This window comes from Periplaneta americana, chromosome 7, assembly GCF_040183065.1.
Source record: "Periplaneta americana isolate PAMFEO1 chromosome 7, P.americana_PAMFEO1_priV1, whole genome shotgun sequence".
Taxonomy (NCBI): Eukaryota; Metazoa; Arthropoda; class Insecta; order Blattodea; family Blattidae; genus Periplaneta; species Periplaneta americana.
In genome coordinates, this window is record NC_091123.1 from 140101366 (window position 1) to 140119252 (window position 17887).

At 36.2% G+C, this 17887-nt stretch overlaps 1 protein-coding gene across 2 annotated transcripts in view; it reads left to right on the top strand.

Annotated features, from left to right (window-relative positions):
- LOC138703488 (uncharacterized) overlaps window positions 1-17333 on the top strand; it is a 349295-nt gene extending 331962 nt beyond the window's left edge. For both annotated transcript variants that reach the window (XM_069831388.1, XM_069831387.1), the window contains exon 9: window positions 16965-17333. In XM_069831388.1, the coding sequence (XP_069687489.1) occupies window positions 16965-17058 (94 nt within the window). In that variant the 3' untranslated portion in view covers window positions 17059-17333. The remainder of the gene's footprint in view (window positions 1-16964) is intronic.
- The last annotated feature ends 554 nt before the right edge of the window (window positions 17334-17887 follow it).

The window sequence follows — 17887 nt, forward strand, 5'->3', positions numbered from 1 at the left end:
TCGAATTGCGTAAGCAATCTGCAATAGGTTCTCGAGGATAGACTACGACCACACCGTAAAAAAAAGTCCTTTCATAAGCGAAAAGCTCAGAAATGCAACAAAAAGTAGAACATTTTCTGGAAAATTACCAATACAAAATAAATGTCCGAAAATTAAAAAAAAAGTGTAAAATAAAAGTAGGCTCTATTAGTTCGTGTTGAAGTGAAACGAGTTTGTATCGTATCCTGCATTATCTTTGATGTCTCAGAAAAAAAGATGATATTCCATCAACTTCCGAGTCCTAATAATGATGAATTTAGCTTTTTAAAAAATCTCAGAATTTTCAGTAGATTGTTGGTCATATCAAAAACAATATTTTTCTAAATTATCTCGTAATGACCATATTTAAAATTATTAAATTAAAGTAAAGTAAATCGCTTCCTTCCATCCTGTATAGGCCAACACATTGCGATCTAGTCTTTGGCCCCTGAGGCATTAAAGGAGATCAAGCCAGTCGGTGTAAGCCTAAATGAGTAGCATAGCTATGGGTTAACTATGCTATTTAATTTTTTTGGATGAGGCTGCAAGAGGCTAGTTTCATAAGAGTAAGAATTTCAGGAGCAATTTATATCGATCTGAAGAATAAAACAAAGAATAAAAATGAAATAAACTAATATTTTTTAACTCTGTCCCTTTTTAAATTACGCTGAAGTTCTTAGAACTACCCCAAATGACTGCATTTAAATGTGTGTACCAAAATAATAAACAATACAGTAACATAATGTAAATTATATTTCTAACATGTTCGTTACTGAATTTAAGAGCTCACATAGCAGTAGCCTATACCACATCTCCCTAAAGTACCTGAGAAAAGTTGTGTAAATCTTATTCAACAATTGTGATACGAGTTACAGTTCAAATATTATTATTATTATTATTATTATTATTATTATTATTATTATTATTATTATTATTATTATTATTATTATTATTATTATTATTATGTCAGTTCAAATTGCACATGCATGAAAAACTTTTACCACAAAACATAATAATTGTGCCTCCGTCATATACGGTCATATATGCATCATTGTCATCTATCAGATAGGACTGAGATCTTTACCTATTTCTCCCTTTCTTCCTAGAATATTCAGTCTTCCTTCTTGCTCGAGTTTTAGTGCATGGCTTCCTTCGAGAATCTTCCATTTCCCATTATCTGTATGACTTGTGAATTCCTAGTTTCTTCATATCAACATTCTTCGTCATACACATAACATGTATTTGATTAATTTTATATATCGTCGTTATACACTTCAAAATTTTTTCTTCACCGCTTTACTGCTGTTGAAATTCTTATTTATTCAACTTGACTTGGAATTAACTTGGATACAAACAATACTTCAGACATCTGTAATTGCAACACCCTTTGTGAGTAGGCATCCCTTCCTACTTCTTTGCGAAGCGTATTGCTGGAAAAGAATCGAATTTCATAGCACATCAGATCTTACAAGTATCTACTGTTATTACGTGACTTTTTCACTTCAAACATAAAGACAGACAAAACGCATAATAACAAAAGTTGAATTTGATTTTTGTCTTCATAATCTAAAAGTTTTATTTCCCTTTTACATTTCTTTTCTTTTTTTTCGGATAAATCGTAATGTAGCGAACGCCAGTAGGGAAGTTATCCCCACCCACATGAAATGTGCATTCGACACAACACTGGCCTATCACGTAGAGTGTCTGGTGAGCTAGTAGGGGAAAAGTGGAAGGGGTCGTGGGCGGAGCTTCTACGTTCGCTATATTGCGATTTGCCCTTTCTCTCTCTCTCTCTCTCTCTTATATTATTCTTTGGTTTTTCTTTGTCTTTACCTCTTTTTCTTTCTATCTTTCTCATTCTTCCTTCCAAGCTTCCTTCTCTATTTTTCTTCAATACTTATCACAGTTATCACACTATCTTCATCTGTTTCACTGTTATACAGCGTGATTCAAGAAGATTGTGCCATATCTAGGATCTGATTCCTGAAATAATTGTGAAAAAAAGTTAATATATACGTGTCCTATTTTGAGTAGTTTTGTATAAAATCACGGTTCTTTCTTGCGTAACACGCATCCTTGTGAACTTCTCTCACTCTCTTTCGATGTCTTTACAGTACAGCTAATAGCAGCAGCACAAAATCTCGTGACGCCATGGCCAGAGTTAGAGATAACGCAACACCGGTAACAAAAAGCAAGATTACCGTAGTAGTCAGTCATTTTCTCTCATTTAGAGCGTATGTGTTAGCAAAAATTCCATTTCAATGCTAGAAATGCTGTGGACGAATATCGAAGGAGATTTCCAGATCCTAGAATGCCGTCGTACGATGTTTTCGTTCGTACGTTTCAGTCACTGAGAGATAATGGTTCAGTCGCCTGTGCTGCGACGTCTTCAGACTGCTGTTTGTGGGATGGTTTAAGGGGTTAGGTACGGCTTACAGCAGTAAAATTTTGGAAATACAAGTAATCAACTTTTTTTTCACCATTACTGTATCTTGTACAATAATGAAACTTGGTATGTGTAAAACACTGTCCTTCTGCTATATGAAAAAAATATTTTTACGATTAAAAATAAATTATTTAGGCAACATTTTTTTTTTTTTTCAAAATTCAATTCACTGTGCAGTGATGAAGCGTTTCCCACATAACTCAAAAACTATCCAACATTCTGTGATGAAAATGTTTTGTGTGTATTTATACATGTCATATCTACAATATGATGCAAGATCACTTCTCTATCTTTGGTAGATTGTCTGATAAAAAATAAATTCATTTAAAAATGATCAAATATCAGTATTTTCTTCTAACAAAAAAAAATATATATTTATTAAGGAATGTAGTTGAAAGAGCATAATATTGTAAACATGAGTTTCAGCAATAAAGTAAGAGAGACAGAACATGAAAAAGTTAACAAGTTTATGAGTAATGAGGGAAACGCTTCATCACTGCACAGTGAACTACCACCATTATGAATTTTGAAATAAAAATATAAATAGTTTTTTAAACCGTAACAATATTTTTTTCATATAGCAGAAGGACAGTGTTTTACACGTATACCAATTTTTATTATAGTACAAGATACAGTAATGGAGGGAAAAAATGTTGGATATATCTAAAAATGTTACTGCTGTAAGCTGTACGTAACCCCTTAAAGACGTTGTGTATAGTGTGAGAGTGAATACGTGATAAGATTGGTACAACGTATCTACCTAGCAGTCGACCTGGTTGGCAAGTTGGTATAGCGCTGGCCTCCTATGCCCAAGGTTGCGGGTTCGATCCCGGGCCAGGTCGATGGCATTTAAGTATGCTTAAATGCGACAGGCTCGTGTCAGTAGATTTACTGGCATGTAAAAGAACTCCTGCGGGACAAAATTCCGGCACATCCGGCGACGCTGATATAACCTCTGCAGTTGCAAGCGTCGTTAAATAAAACAAAACTTTAACTCTACCTAGCATCCGAATAGATTCGTGGCTAACAACGGAAGTTAGGGAATGCTGTGCGCGCAGTTCACACTCGGGCGACTTCTCGTATTGCTGCAGAAGGTGGAGTCTTTGAAAACAGTCCTTAATACAGATTTTGCAGGTGATTAATAATGTGAATGTTCTTTAACCCTTTGAAGCGCAGTGGTTACAGTAAGTAACCACCTTTTAAATTTGAGTTTCATGCCTACTTACAGAGTGGTTTTTATTTCAAAACTACTTCGCTGCGTTCACTGATCTCTAGTAACTGTAGAAGAATTTTGTTGCTGAGCCTGTTCATTAAGATGGCCGATGTTGCTGTGTATAGTTGGGGTGTGGAAGACTCGCTACGTGTTTTTATTTCAGTTGTATGCTAAAATATCACAGTTACATAAGTTTCTATTTAGCATTATTTGTCTTTCGGTCTTCTAGAACATATTTCAGTAACAAGATTGTAATTTCTTCGACACATGTGGCATCAATATGGAAATAATGTGGTGGTTTCAAAACGTAACTACCATGCAAACAGGGTAGTTATGCTTACCATATCCAACAAAATGTTCCATTTTCGTGTCAGCTTATTCATCATGGTTACAATGAAGAGATGGTTGGTGACAATCACAAAGTGTTTTTGACAACTTTTTCACAAGTTTGAATCTGATTATCTCTAAGGCAGCAAAATATCTATACATGTGGTACAGTTACACATGGGCGTCGAAAGAAGAGACCGCGACATGAAACGTGGTGAGAGTGATAGCCGTACGTCATATACTGGAGTGTCCTGGCTCAAGTGGAAGGATAGAAGGTCCATTTTTTTCCTTTCTAACTACCACGATCCATCTATTGTCAACACTGTTTCAAGGAAAGAGAAGAATAGGACCACTGAAATTGCTAGTCCACAACTCGCGAAGGACTACAGCAAACATTGGGTTATGTTGACAAAGCTGATATGTTGAAGTCCTCCTACGAGATTGATTGAAAATGCAGAAGATAGTAACACCGTATTTTTTGGTATTTTGTTGATGCCACTGTGACTAATGCCTTCTTGGTATATTCATTGAGAGGTGAAGGTGGAGATCTGACTCTGAAGAATTTCAGATTGGCAGTTGTTGATAGTTTGGTCGCAGCTATTATTCCAAAACCTAGAGGGAGAAAGACAGTACTAAAATCTGTGCACCACTTCAAGCCAACGGTCCCATATGAGAAAAGATTCGACAAGGTGGCACATATGCCTGTGTGTCGATCTTCAAGATGCTGTGCTTATTGTAGCACTGAAGTTCAACTACACGGGAGTACGTGGGCCTGCAACACTTGTGGAGTGGCACTTTTGCTTTAATGAGACCATAAACTGTTTCCTTTTGTATCATTCACAATAAGTCTGAAGGCATTGTGTTCTGCAGTATTGCATAGTGGTTTTACCATGAAACCACCCATTTTCTGTGTCAAAAATTGAAGTTTTTCAAATTTTTAAAAATAAAAGATTAATTTCTTTGCAAACACAATTTTTTATTTCCCTCCCAAATGCGTGCATCAAAGGGTTAATGAATTTATAATGCACCCAGTACCAATCTCGTAGAAAATTTAAATGCGTAAACCTTTATAATGTTCATGTTTTTGTTTAAAGTTCAGGAGGGTGTAACGGACTCAATTTTTAAAATATGACATGTTTATATGAACTATTTTCATCACAATGATGTCAGAAAACATATCTTAGAGTGTGTCACGATCTTCGTGAATTACCCTGTAGGCTACATTCATGTTCGTTTAATTGATCTTTATTTACATTCTGCTTCCCCGTTTATAGGCCTATTCCTTTTCTTTTTCTCCCACTCCTTTTCTTCTTCTTCTTATGGTTCTTCTATCTCATTTATCATGTAATACATAGGCCTATTACACACAGTCTTATGGCTTCTTTTCAAACTGTCCAGTTTTTAACACCTTACGAAAAGAGAGTATTACAAATGTAGTGAAATTGTTGACAAAGTTTCGGGACTAGGTAGAGAGGTCGACATGTTACGAACATCGCGCCGCTTTAGATGTTTTGTAACATGTGGCCCGCACGCAGGCACCGGCGCGTCGCAGGAGAGGCCCTCGTCCGTTGCTCCCGTCCAGATGTCTACGAAGCCAAGCTGCCGCGCTCTGCACTCTCTGCTTCTTGCACCCCCAGGTATGCATTTCTGTGGCGTGTCCCCTCCCTCCCTGCGACCCGCACGTTCCGTCCCATTTTAAGTTACGTACAGTCCGCATTTCACGAGGAGATCCGAGCAAGGAATGCGAGTTTTTTTCCCCCACTCTTATAACCTAACCCCGACATGGAACCGGCCGGCCATTGACTGAGACTTGCTTGTCCCAGCCGGACAATGACATCACTCCCATCCACCTGCTCCTTCAAGAACTAATTAATATTAGAGGAGAAAAATTCGCTCCGGCGCCGGGGATCGAACCCGGGTCCTTGGTTCTACGTACCAAGTGCTCTCACCATTGAGCTACGCCGAAGTCCAATCCTCTAATATTAATTATTACTATAACAGATATATTCTGTAGGACCAAAAAAAATATCTTTAATAAATTCTTCTAGCAACAGTGCATATTTATGTACAGATTATTGTGCATATTACTGTGGAATCCCGGCCACCAAGTCACTCAACTGAGTGCGCTCCTTGTATAATGACAGTTGACTTAATAAAATGTCAACATACACGCCCAACTTGGAGTCAGGCCACAATGGGGAAAAACACTGGAGGAGGGGAGTTCGATCCGGTGCTGTGGATTGGACTTCGGCGTAGCTCGATGGTGAGAGCGCTTGGTACGTAGAACCAAGGACCCCGGCGCCGAAGCGAATTTTTCTTCTCTAATATTAATTGTTACCATAACAGATATATTCTATAAGACCAAAAAAATAATAATATTTAATAAATCCTTCAAGAACGCTGAGTTACTGGCTTACTCTCTCCCGTTACCCCGCAAGGACTGTACTCCCCTCGCAGGGATCCTCTCGTGAAATTTGGACATTAGACTGCGTCTCATGCTTTGCTTAATGTATTCGTGGTTCTTTTCAAGTTTTACAAGATTAAACTCCTAAGTGAAGTACATCTTCGTGAATCGCATTTGCCGGGTGTCCCATGTCACAGATTTATTGCATTTCGAAAGAACTTTGTAGTACTTTAAGCAAAATCTATAACCGTTTCTCATCCACTTAAAAGACTAAACTTATGTTCTCTGTCATTGTAAATTCCTGTGTTGTCTCAAATCAGGTATGGATAAAAGCCGATTATACAGTGTGGAAGTAAAAAAAAACTGCAGATTTGGAGAGCGAATAGTTCATGTTGTATGTAACGAAAATTTGTAATACCATATTGGTGGAAAATTCATAGTTTTCTCAGTAAAAAAGTCCACACCTGTGAAGTAACGGTCAGAGCGTCTGGCCGCGAAACCAGGTGGCCCGGGTTCGAATCCCGGTCGGGGCAAGTTACCTGGTTGAGGTTTTTTCCGGGGTTTTCCCTCAACCCAATACGAACAAATGCTGGGTAACTTTCGGTGCTGGACCCCGGATTCATTTCACCGGAATTATCACCTTCATTTCATTCGGACGCTAAATAACCTAAATGTTGATACAGCGTCGTAGAATAACCCAATTAAATAAAAAAAAATTAAAAACCAGTAAAAAAAATTGTTTTTTCCCCAAATTTTAGCACCTTCTTATCCGGTAACTATTGCGAGTCGGATCCTGATTTTAGTCCATATCGATAGAAAATCTAATAAAGAATCACTTATCCCTCTGGCGTATTTCAATAGTGTAGGCAGTTTTCGTGTAATTTTAATTTTAAAACCACGAATTTCAAGCCACTGAACGATGCAAACAGATTACAACGTTGTAGTCAGACGGGAAGGTTTACCTAGGGAGACAGACCTGATTTCATTGACCTCTAACATCTGTATTACGATAAGAAAAAGGACTATGTTAGCTGCGATGTTGCCAGACTGCTGAAACTTCCAACTTAATTTTCTAATATTAACCGTGCATTTAACCACGAAACATAATATAGGTTTTCTGTTCATTTAAGTGTACCCTATCGTCCCTTTCAGTCTGCAGGATTATTTCACTTTCATCCTGTATTAGGGAATTCCACCCATTAGGCATAAAACAATTAGGCCTAACGAAAGAAGAAAGAGGGCAGAAATTAATATTGAATTACTGTTTTCTGTAGTGACGTAATGTTAATTAAACGATTGTAAATAATAATAATAATAATAATAATAATAATAATAATAATAATGTCTGAAATCTTAATACAGGATGTAACAGAAATTCACAGACAAACTTCCAGAAATGATAGGTCACACAGAGAGGATCAGTTTTGATGTATATTCGATAACATGTCCTTAAGGAGCTATGCAATTCTTTTTTGCAGAAATTAAATTAAATATTCCATGCATGTTCCAACAATATACGATTTTAGCTCAAATTACATGTCCTGTACCTCATTAGTCATTGCATTTTTGACTCCTTCGCAGCATAGCAGGGTTATGTTGAATTTGTTGAATCTTAAGACAAAGCATTACACAGAACAACAAAACTACGTACGCGTTGCAGTATAACAGGGATGATAAGACCCCTGAAGGCGCACTACATAGAACAACACTAAACTACAGCAGTGTAACAGAGATTATAAAAACTTAAAACGCAAGCTTATGCACGAAGCGGAATGCGCTTCTAAAAATGATGCATAACTCATGAAGGACGTCTCATCGAGCATATGTTGCTTAACAAAAAATAATACCCTCTGTGTGACCTATCATTTCTCAGAGCTTGTCGGTGATCACCTATTACACCCTGTAGTTCTCATCTACTTTCTTTCTACTCATATAAAACTAAAATTAAGCAGAATCTGTGACAAATACCGTAGTTCAAAATGAGACGTAAGTAATATTATTGTTGCAAAATATTTCCTTATTTTTGTTTCAATTTAAACTCGTGTAATTTTTTACATGTTCGTCTAAAATTTAAACAATAATAATATAAAACAACAATAGTTATAATTACTATTTTCTTCCAAACATATTTCCGTGAGTTTTTTTCCTACCTCACGATATAGGTAGACCCTGAATGTTGTTTTGTGCGAGTCAGCAAATATTTTGAGCGAAGTATACTCTTCTTATTATCTCAAACTTTACAATATAAAACACATTTTCTCACTCCTTACGAAATCAGCGTGTCCGTGACGACTGTTTTAACAACGACTTCTTGACCAGTGGATCACACATTCAGCTAATTCATGATCACATAAAAAATGGAACACCCTCTCGCCGCTATTGCTCGCAAATGAAACGATTTTTTAAGTTGGTTATTTAACGATGCTATATCAACCGCTAGGTTATTTAGCGTCGGTGAGATTAGTGATGGCGAGATGGAATTTGGGGAAATGAGGCCGAGGATTCTCCATAGATTACCTGGCATTCACCTCACGGTTGGGAAAAACCTCGGAAAAACCAACCAGGTAATCAGTCCAAGCGGGGATCGAACTCGCGTCCGAGCACAACTTCAGACCGGAAGGCAAGCTCCTTAACCGACTGATCCACGCCGGTGGCTAATGAAAAGATAATGAGAAAAAGGGGATGATAGAGAGAACAAGGGGGATATAAGGAGAACAAGGGGAAGACAAGAGAGTTAAGGTGAATACAAGAGAGAACAAGGGGAAGGCAAAGAAACAAGAGAAATATAAGAAGAACAAGGGGAATACAAAATCAACAAGGTGAACATAAGGAGAAAAGGGAAAGATAAGAGAACAAGATGAATACAAAGGAAAACAAGGAAATTATGAGGAATACAAGGAGAACAAGGGTAAGACAAGGAGGACAAGAAAAACACAAGGACGACAAAGGTAAAACAAGGAGAATACAAAGAGAAGTAGGGGAATGCAAAGAAATCAAGAAGAATACAGCGAGAACAAGAGAAATACCAGGAGAACTTATAGTGTAGTTCTACATAATGTATGTAGCATAGTAAAGCTATGCACCTGTCGGCAGGTGATCACACCCTCAAGTATTTGTACTTAAACATATGCAGCTTAGTGAAGCTATGCATCTGTTGATTTTTACTATAATACTAGTCTTACTCACAATGGGACTCTAATGATATGGGGTCAGTACGACACTGGGTCAACACAGAGCACAAGATTGACAACTGCCATCTATATCTGAGGCAGGACTCGAACACACGACTGACACTTCCGCGGAGTTCTGACTGCTGTGTACTTTGTACACCACGCCTGACAATATTAGCTATAGGTATCCTACAAGCAAAACTCAGCTCGGATTCCTAGCGGCGCGCATGCTATACCCCTCTTAGCCCCCTGCAATAGGCGGGTTCTTTGATAAACGGCGACTAGTATAGCTATAACGGCTACGGTTGAGGACATGTGCACTCAAAGAGCAGCTGTAACAATAACCAATTAGTTTCATTTTGGTTTCATTTTGATATTATAATAACCAATTAAGTTAATATAACATTACAAGATGTCAACATGGTCTCTTTCTAAGTCACAATCGGTATCATCATCACTGGAACAGTCCTCATATTTAAATTTTAAATGTAATTAATATTGAATATAAAACGCTATGTGACTCCCTGACTCTGTAGCAAAAACACGTGTTCAGTTAAGCACAAGAATATATCATGTACTGTACGTGCGCATGCGCATGGTGTCGGTGTGATTGGAGACTGGGAACATGCTGGGAAAGGAAACATACGTCATCTGCGCGAGGCAGTCGCGCCCGCTGGTTTCTGCGCACTGAATTTTCCTTGTCGGATGCCTATACCTTCCAAAAGTGTTACAGACCTAAGTCCAATAGCTATTACGACAGAAGATGCCTGCAGCTCGATAGGTAACGGAAGGGCATTTTAAATACTCCTGAATGCAATACAAACTTCAGTTACCTTGTAGTAATAGTATTTCTATTAATTAGTCTTAGATATAGTCTATGTGTGTTATGTAATTTGTTTAATTTCACTTCTCTCCTTTTCCATTTAAGAATTAAACAAAACACCCGCTACAATTTCACAAGTAGAGCCATCTTTCCCAGAACCTTTCGATGTCTCTTTTTTTTCTTCATTTTGGACAATTCTACATGTTAGTATCTGTTTAGTTAGTCTTTCATATGGCATGTTCCTTATCTGACTTCTTCAGTTGTTTCTGTATTCTTCAGCTTTATCATTATAGTCGCGACGCTGTTATTCCCGGCGTGACTCCTCCTCTTTGCTTACGTCTTAGGAAGTGAAGGCTCTATATAGTCTAGGTAGGTAGTATCGTTCGCTATTTTTGTTCTTTCGTTGCCGAGCTACCATACGAGGAATCTATTTCCCATACCGTTAAACATTATCATGTCGTAGCTCCTATGATAATAAATCAAACCCACTGTAATTCAGCAAATAATTGAGCGGCAAATAACGTCTTCGTGTGCTTTCTGCGAACGCCAACGAAAGAGCCAAAATGGCGGGCGATTATATTAAGTATTTATTGAGCCTTAAGAAATGCATGACGTCTTCATAAGCGAATCACAAGACGCACACGTTTAAATGTAGCCGACCTACAACGCGATTGGCTGCCGGAAATTAGAGCGACGGGACTATAGTGCAACACATTTTCAATTTAGATCTTTCATACCATTAATTTGTATATGTTTTTATTTGCATAATATTGAAAATATTTAAGAAATTTCATCTCGAATGTTTGTATTATATTTAAATATTTCTGTCATAAAAGTTTTAGATACACACAAATGGCTTCAGAATTGTTATGGCTTTGTAAAACGTAATTTGGTTTCTTTATTTACATTACGTTAAACAGAATGACCTTTTATATCGATCCCATCCCACCACTGCGCAGAGGTCTCGGTGATGTAGAGGTGCGCTGTTCTCCGATGACCTTCTGAACAGTGTTTGTATCCTAACACATCTCGAAGCGACAACCTGCTTAAATGCATACTTCGAATCGTGTAAATATGGTCAAGATAATATCTCTGGATTCTGAAAGTTTCTGCGCGAAAAAAAAATCTAGGGTTTTCTATAGCACGCGACACTGAAGGTTTCTTTGACGAAAAAAGGTATAAAAACTGTCTAATTTTGATAGAGAAGGTAGTTTTGAATGTGAATAATTCATATAGGACATCAATTGACTTTAAAACATATTAGAAAATAGCTAAAAATTGGAAAGAATTGATCGGTATAGGTAACCTCAAAGAGATTATTTAACACGTGAAATAAAGCGTTAGAACGTTTTAGAAATGAAAGCGAAGCGCACATTTCACTTCATTTAGTATATGCAAGGCATACCAAAAGCCTAAACTAACCTAACCTGAATCTATCACAGTTTCGTATATGCAAGACATACTGAAAGTCTAAACTATCCCAACCTACCCTGTCATAGATTCGTATATGCAAGGTATACAAAAAGCTTAAACTAACTTGTTTCAGATTCTCGCAACAGAGAACTTCGAAAAATGCAAGTTGGAAGTTTAAGTGTAGCGTGCTATAGAAAATCCAAAATCTGTTTTAATTATTTAGGCCTACCTATCATGTGAGAAATATTCATACGTTATAATTTTAAATTTCACTTTTAAATATCCCAAAGATTTCAATCTAAGAATCGAGACAAACACAAAACTCAAATACCCACAAGCTCATGGAATGCATATCTGCCTATAATCTCATTCATTCAAACAGAAATTTAAAATATGTGTCTTTGAGTTGTTCTTCAAAAAATAACTTTGAATTTCTTTTCTTCTTTCAATTCACTGGAAAACGTGAGTAAATATGATACCATATTTTTCAGAACTCACTGAAACAACATCCCGATTATTCAGTGTACATTCATCGCTCACTAAACTTTTGATTTTTAAATCTTGCCTCGCCACCCTTGTATATATCATGCATTAATTGTTTGATATAATATAATAATTATTTCCATGCTGTGAGTAATTACTCGACTTCTTACAGCGCATTCACCGGATATCAATCGGCAGCTCTTCTAACTTCAAATTTATCGTAAATAAAATGTTTAAGAGACGATACATGTAAAATTTCGAAAATTTTCATCAGATATCACATTTTCGTTTCACTACAAAAAATAAACTACAGGCCCTAATCGATGTGTCACCAAAGTTTCGGGACCCTACCACACTTAGAAGAACTGTCAGTAATGACGTCATATTAAAATGGCTGCGGTCTTTAATTACTTCGTTATATACTTTAAAAGTAATTTTTCCACACTTTCATTTTCAGCACATTACTACATATTCTAATTCTAAAGGTTTCACAAATTTAAAGCTATGAAGTTGATTTTTTTCTGCATGCTTTATAAAATACAGTTAATTAAATAAAGAATCGGATTTTTAACTTTTTAAAGTAGAAAATAATATCTACAGTATTTAATAGGCACCAAAGCATCTGAAAATTGTGTTTTAATTAACTAAATATTTTCTTTATTTTTTTCTGGACAAATTTTTAAAACATGAATACTAAGCGTTTTTTAAATATATCACAGTTTCTGTACACAAATTTGTAAATCATGTACTTAAAATTTGTGCAAGGAGACAGATTTTGAAAATGTATTTGAAATGCATAACTCAAAAACTACTCAATGACAAGAAATTAAATTCAGTAGCATGTGTACGTTTTCTAAGGGATGTATGTATGCCAAAAATAAACTCTCTAGCAGAAAAATTTTAGAAGTTATAATTTTCACCCATCTCCTTCCTTAAGTCATCGTACGTTAATCGAGGAGCTAAAATATACAATTTCACAACAAATTATAGATGTTCTACCAGGCCTACAGTGTAGAAGTAAGGTTGTTAATGTTAAAGAATAACATAGCTGATATAATCAACATTTGAATTTCATTTATTGTATTCCATAGATCTTACATTGGCAATGAAGCTTTAAGATGTGAAACAAGTCAAAAGTTTACAAGATTACAATTTTTTGGCGAAGTGAGGTGAGGTCGAGGATTCGCCACAGATTACCTGATATTTGCCTTATGGTTGGGGAAAATCTCGGAAAAAACCCAACCAGGTAATAGGCCAAACGGATGAAATAAGTTGAGGCCGAGGACTCGCCATAGACCACCCGGCATCCGCCCCACGGCTGGGGAAAACCTCGGAAGAAACTTACCAATCAGACCAAACGGGGGATCCAACCCAAGCCCAAGCGCAGCTCGGGATCATGGCTATAAGAATAGAAATATGTTTACATTTTAAATACTAATTAAAAGGACGACGACAAATTCAAAGTAAAACTTATTTTCAAATATATTTCCTATTCGTTTTTAGGATTATCACTAAGAATTTGCTGAAGATCGGAGAATTTAGATTGTAGAATAAATATTAATGTGAAGAAATGTGTGTATTTGGTACTGGGTAATAATGAAATGAATAACATTTTGTAAAAAATGAGAAGTAATTGGAACGGATAAATATAATTGGTACTTCTTAGTAATATCCAACAAAATGGAATTAATAGTAGAAGTAACAGTACCACCGGCAATATTGATGATGATGATGATTGATTGATTGATTGATTGATTGATTGATTGATTGATTGATGATGATGATGGTGATGGTGATGGTGTTGACGATGATGAGTTCTTTATGTATATCTACAATTTATTTCGTCTATTGTAGTACAGTGAGTTCCAGCAAACGTCCCCGGTGTTTCTGTTGGTGATCAACGGCAGGTCCCCCGCTCCCGCCTCCGAATTCATGACATCGGATTGAAATTTACGTACTACGTTACATTAATAATATTCGATACTCACCTTCTTCATAGTAGCTGCTGGAAGTGTTGTCCATCTTGTAGATATAGGTAATTCACATCATTCACAGAACCTCTTTCATTAAATATTTTCACTAAATTTAGTATCGTTTTTCTGCACGGAACTGGGCGGCCAGGAAATTTACGTCTAAAATTTTCCATGTTCTGCCATAAGATTTCTTTTTTCTTATGTAAGTTTTCAAAATATGTACGCGTTCGCACAGTGAATATGTAATCCTTGCAAAACACAACGTAATAAACTGCACATATTCTTAGCTCAGTCACTGGGTGTCTTTTCTGCCAACCGTCAAGGACAGACTACAAATGGCACACCTAATTTGGGGAGATGGGGATTCAGCAACCATATAGTTGTCACGTAGTGATCTCTGTGTCTCTCTCATTCCCTCCCTCTTAGCAAATGCACAAAAGGAGCTGTTTGAAGGATAACATAAACATCAGTCAGAAGTGATGAAATAAACTAATTATTATGACTATATACATAATTTTTCCCTTTATTAAAATATATGTTTTTATTATTTTGTATATGGCTGCATGAAAAGTTGCGAGAGGTAACTCTACAATTCGTAAAATATTTAGGCGAAACTGAAAGGCATAGATAGCAGGGACTTCTAAAATCTTCAGATAGACACATTAGCTAGAAAGCATTAGCAATAAAGCTCTAATAATTGGAAATCTAGCATAATTTGGGAGAATTTAGTATAATTTAGACCCTCAGCTGGTATAATTGCTCTTCTCGAGTCTGGTAACGCTGTTACGATGTCCATCTGTTTGAATTTACGGAATTGAATATTCAAAAGCAATGTTATTACTTTGGGATCAGTGTCAAGCGAACAGTGTATTGTTGCGACATAGCGGAAGAGAATATTACCACAAGACAATTTTTTAAGTCCTGTTAGATAGTTGGAATGCATCCTTCAGTATAGTGGTTTCGTGAATATACAGGTCTACATGAAGGTAAAACTTTTCTCTCTTAAAGAATATGTTTCTGTGGACGTCTTTATTTTGTCTGCAGTAAACTTAATGTATGTGTGTCACTTTTGGTATAGCCCTCTTAAATACAACATCGTACAAAAGTGCACAAGTATTTTTTTAATAGCAGAGCCCTTAACTTACCGTTATTCGTAGAGCGTTTTTCCTAGATGTCACTAGTGCTGATAAGAATAGACAACTTAGTTCGTCAGAGATTATCCAGAGTGCACACCACAAGCGGTACGTTTACACTACACTCGTAATGGATGATGATGATGATGATGGGGAACAGGAGTATCCTGAGAAAAAACCTCTGTTTCCTTAACAACAAACTTGCCCAACACAAGTTATAAATTCAGAGTGGATCAACTGGGAATTGAACCCTGGCTTTTAAGTCAAGTACGCCAACACGGAGCCTCCACGGTTGATATATAAGATATAGGGTGACCAGATGTCCTCTTCTGTCCGAACATGTCCTCCTTTTTAGGCTTTTGTCCGGGGATTTTTTAAAAATCAAGAAATGCCCTCCTTTTCGTAACTTGTATGCCTGATATTTTGAAATTATCTGATTTGACGCCTTTTTCAAGTAATTTGCCTGTAGGTGGCAGCAGCATCGACGGAATATACTCTTTGCCAACGATCATAACTCTCTTTGCTCCTCCTTGTTATGGTCGTTGCTCAGGTAGCTAGTAAATCGAGAGATAGAGGTGCGAATATAAATCTAAATAGATATTTTCTGTTCTCTTTAATAATTATAATTCCCTTGACTTTCGCATGTAGCTAACTGTAAATCATTATTATTAGGCTAAGTATTTTGTAATTATTTTGTAATAAAATAGATATTAACATACTTCTAAGTATGATATAAGCCTAAATCTGTACTGTAAATATTTTGTAATAAAATAGGTATTGACGTAATTCAAAGTATAGTATAGGCCCAAACCTAAATCTAAGCACATATTTTCTGTCCTCTTTTTTCGAACAATATTCTCCTTTTCGAAGCTTTGTGCCCTCTTTTTTATCGATGTAAATCTGGTCACCCTAATAAGATATAACTGCCGTAATTTAAAAAGGAATAATAATAATAATAATAATAATAATAATAATAGTACATTATGCAACGAGCTATAATGGTAGTAATTAAGACGCGAGTATGTTTATGAAAAGAGCGCAAGCGAGTTTTATAATTTTCATACGAGCGTTTTAATTACCATTATAGTCAAGTTTCATACGACTTTTTATGCTCGACCATATTTCTAACTTGAAATTATTCATAAGTATTCATGTTATTCATATCTGCTGAGGAGCGGAACTGACCTAGTGCAATAGCCTACCTCGTAAATTGTGAGATGTGCGCAGACGCGAAAATATTGATTTTTTCCGAGAAAAAAATGTCTAGTTGTCTTTCGATTGCATATCCGAGAATAATCGATACTTGCGCTTTCATATTGCTACAATGGTGTTTTCTGATTGGTGGAACACCTGAACTTTAATGAGTAGGTGTACTTTAATGAGGTCTATTAAAGGGCTGCTACCAGGTGTATAATTACAACATTTCGGCATGGTCGAGCATAAAGTACGTTGGTGTATTAACTTAATATTGTTTTCTACAATTTTTGTCTGAAGTGTTTTTGTATTCCCACTAATTTATTATTGAGATGTAATTGAAATTCGTACTTTTCAATTCACACAGGAGGAAACTGGCGAGGCAGGCAGATGATGAAGAGCTGGGAGCCATTTTCCAGCCTCACGATGGGAGTATCAGCGACAAAGCGATCAGTGTGTGACGTTTCCAGCCGGCCCAGGAGTTGGAGATCCGGGCCTGTCGTTCCGACTTCTACGTGATGGGGTGGGACTAACTGAGCTTTCATAATGACAAATTAATCTTCTACAGCTGTCAAATTGTGAAAAGTATTATTGTCTATTATATTTAAGAAAAAAAATTAAGTTTATATTGTACAAAAGAGTTCTAGTCCATCATGTTGGTGAGTATAAAGGCTTAATTTAATGTAGAGTGAAATAATAGATTATATGCAAATTATTATATTGAACTTTAATATACAATTAACATAATTTCAAATAAAACTACTCGTTACATTGAAAAATTATACATACTTACATCTGTATTAATACAAAGAAACATTCTTCAACTTCATAGTGGAACTAAATAATAAAAAATGTTATGCAATTCAGATTTTTTTATATATCTACCAAGAATAATAATTTATATGACATAAAATACATTTTCTGACTCAACTCTGAAAGACTTGATGTGCCTAATTCTTTTAATATAAGATACCTAATCAACTAAAAATGCTGTATAAGTTGTATTTTGTTCTTATAGCTGAGGAGAACAGATTTATACTAGACTTTCCCCATTGCTGGTGAAATATTAGAAAATATACCACTGCTTAAACTAGAACTACCTATGTTTTCAGACAAGAAAGTTGGTGTGGTGAGAAGTCTATCGTTCGTTACACAATCAATATAAGTGTGTGTTTCTTTTTGTCTATTCATGAGCCCATTTTCTGTTACCAACTGCTTGTGATCTGTAATCAATTGGCTTATTGCCATTGGAACCACTTAGCCAATCCACTTCAGCATCCTTGTTTCGCA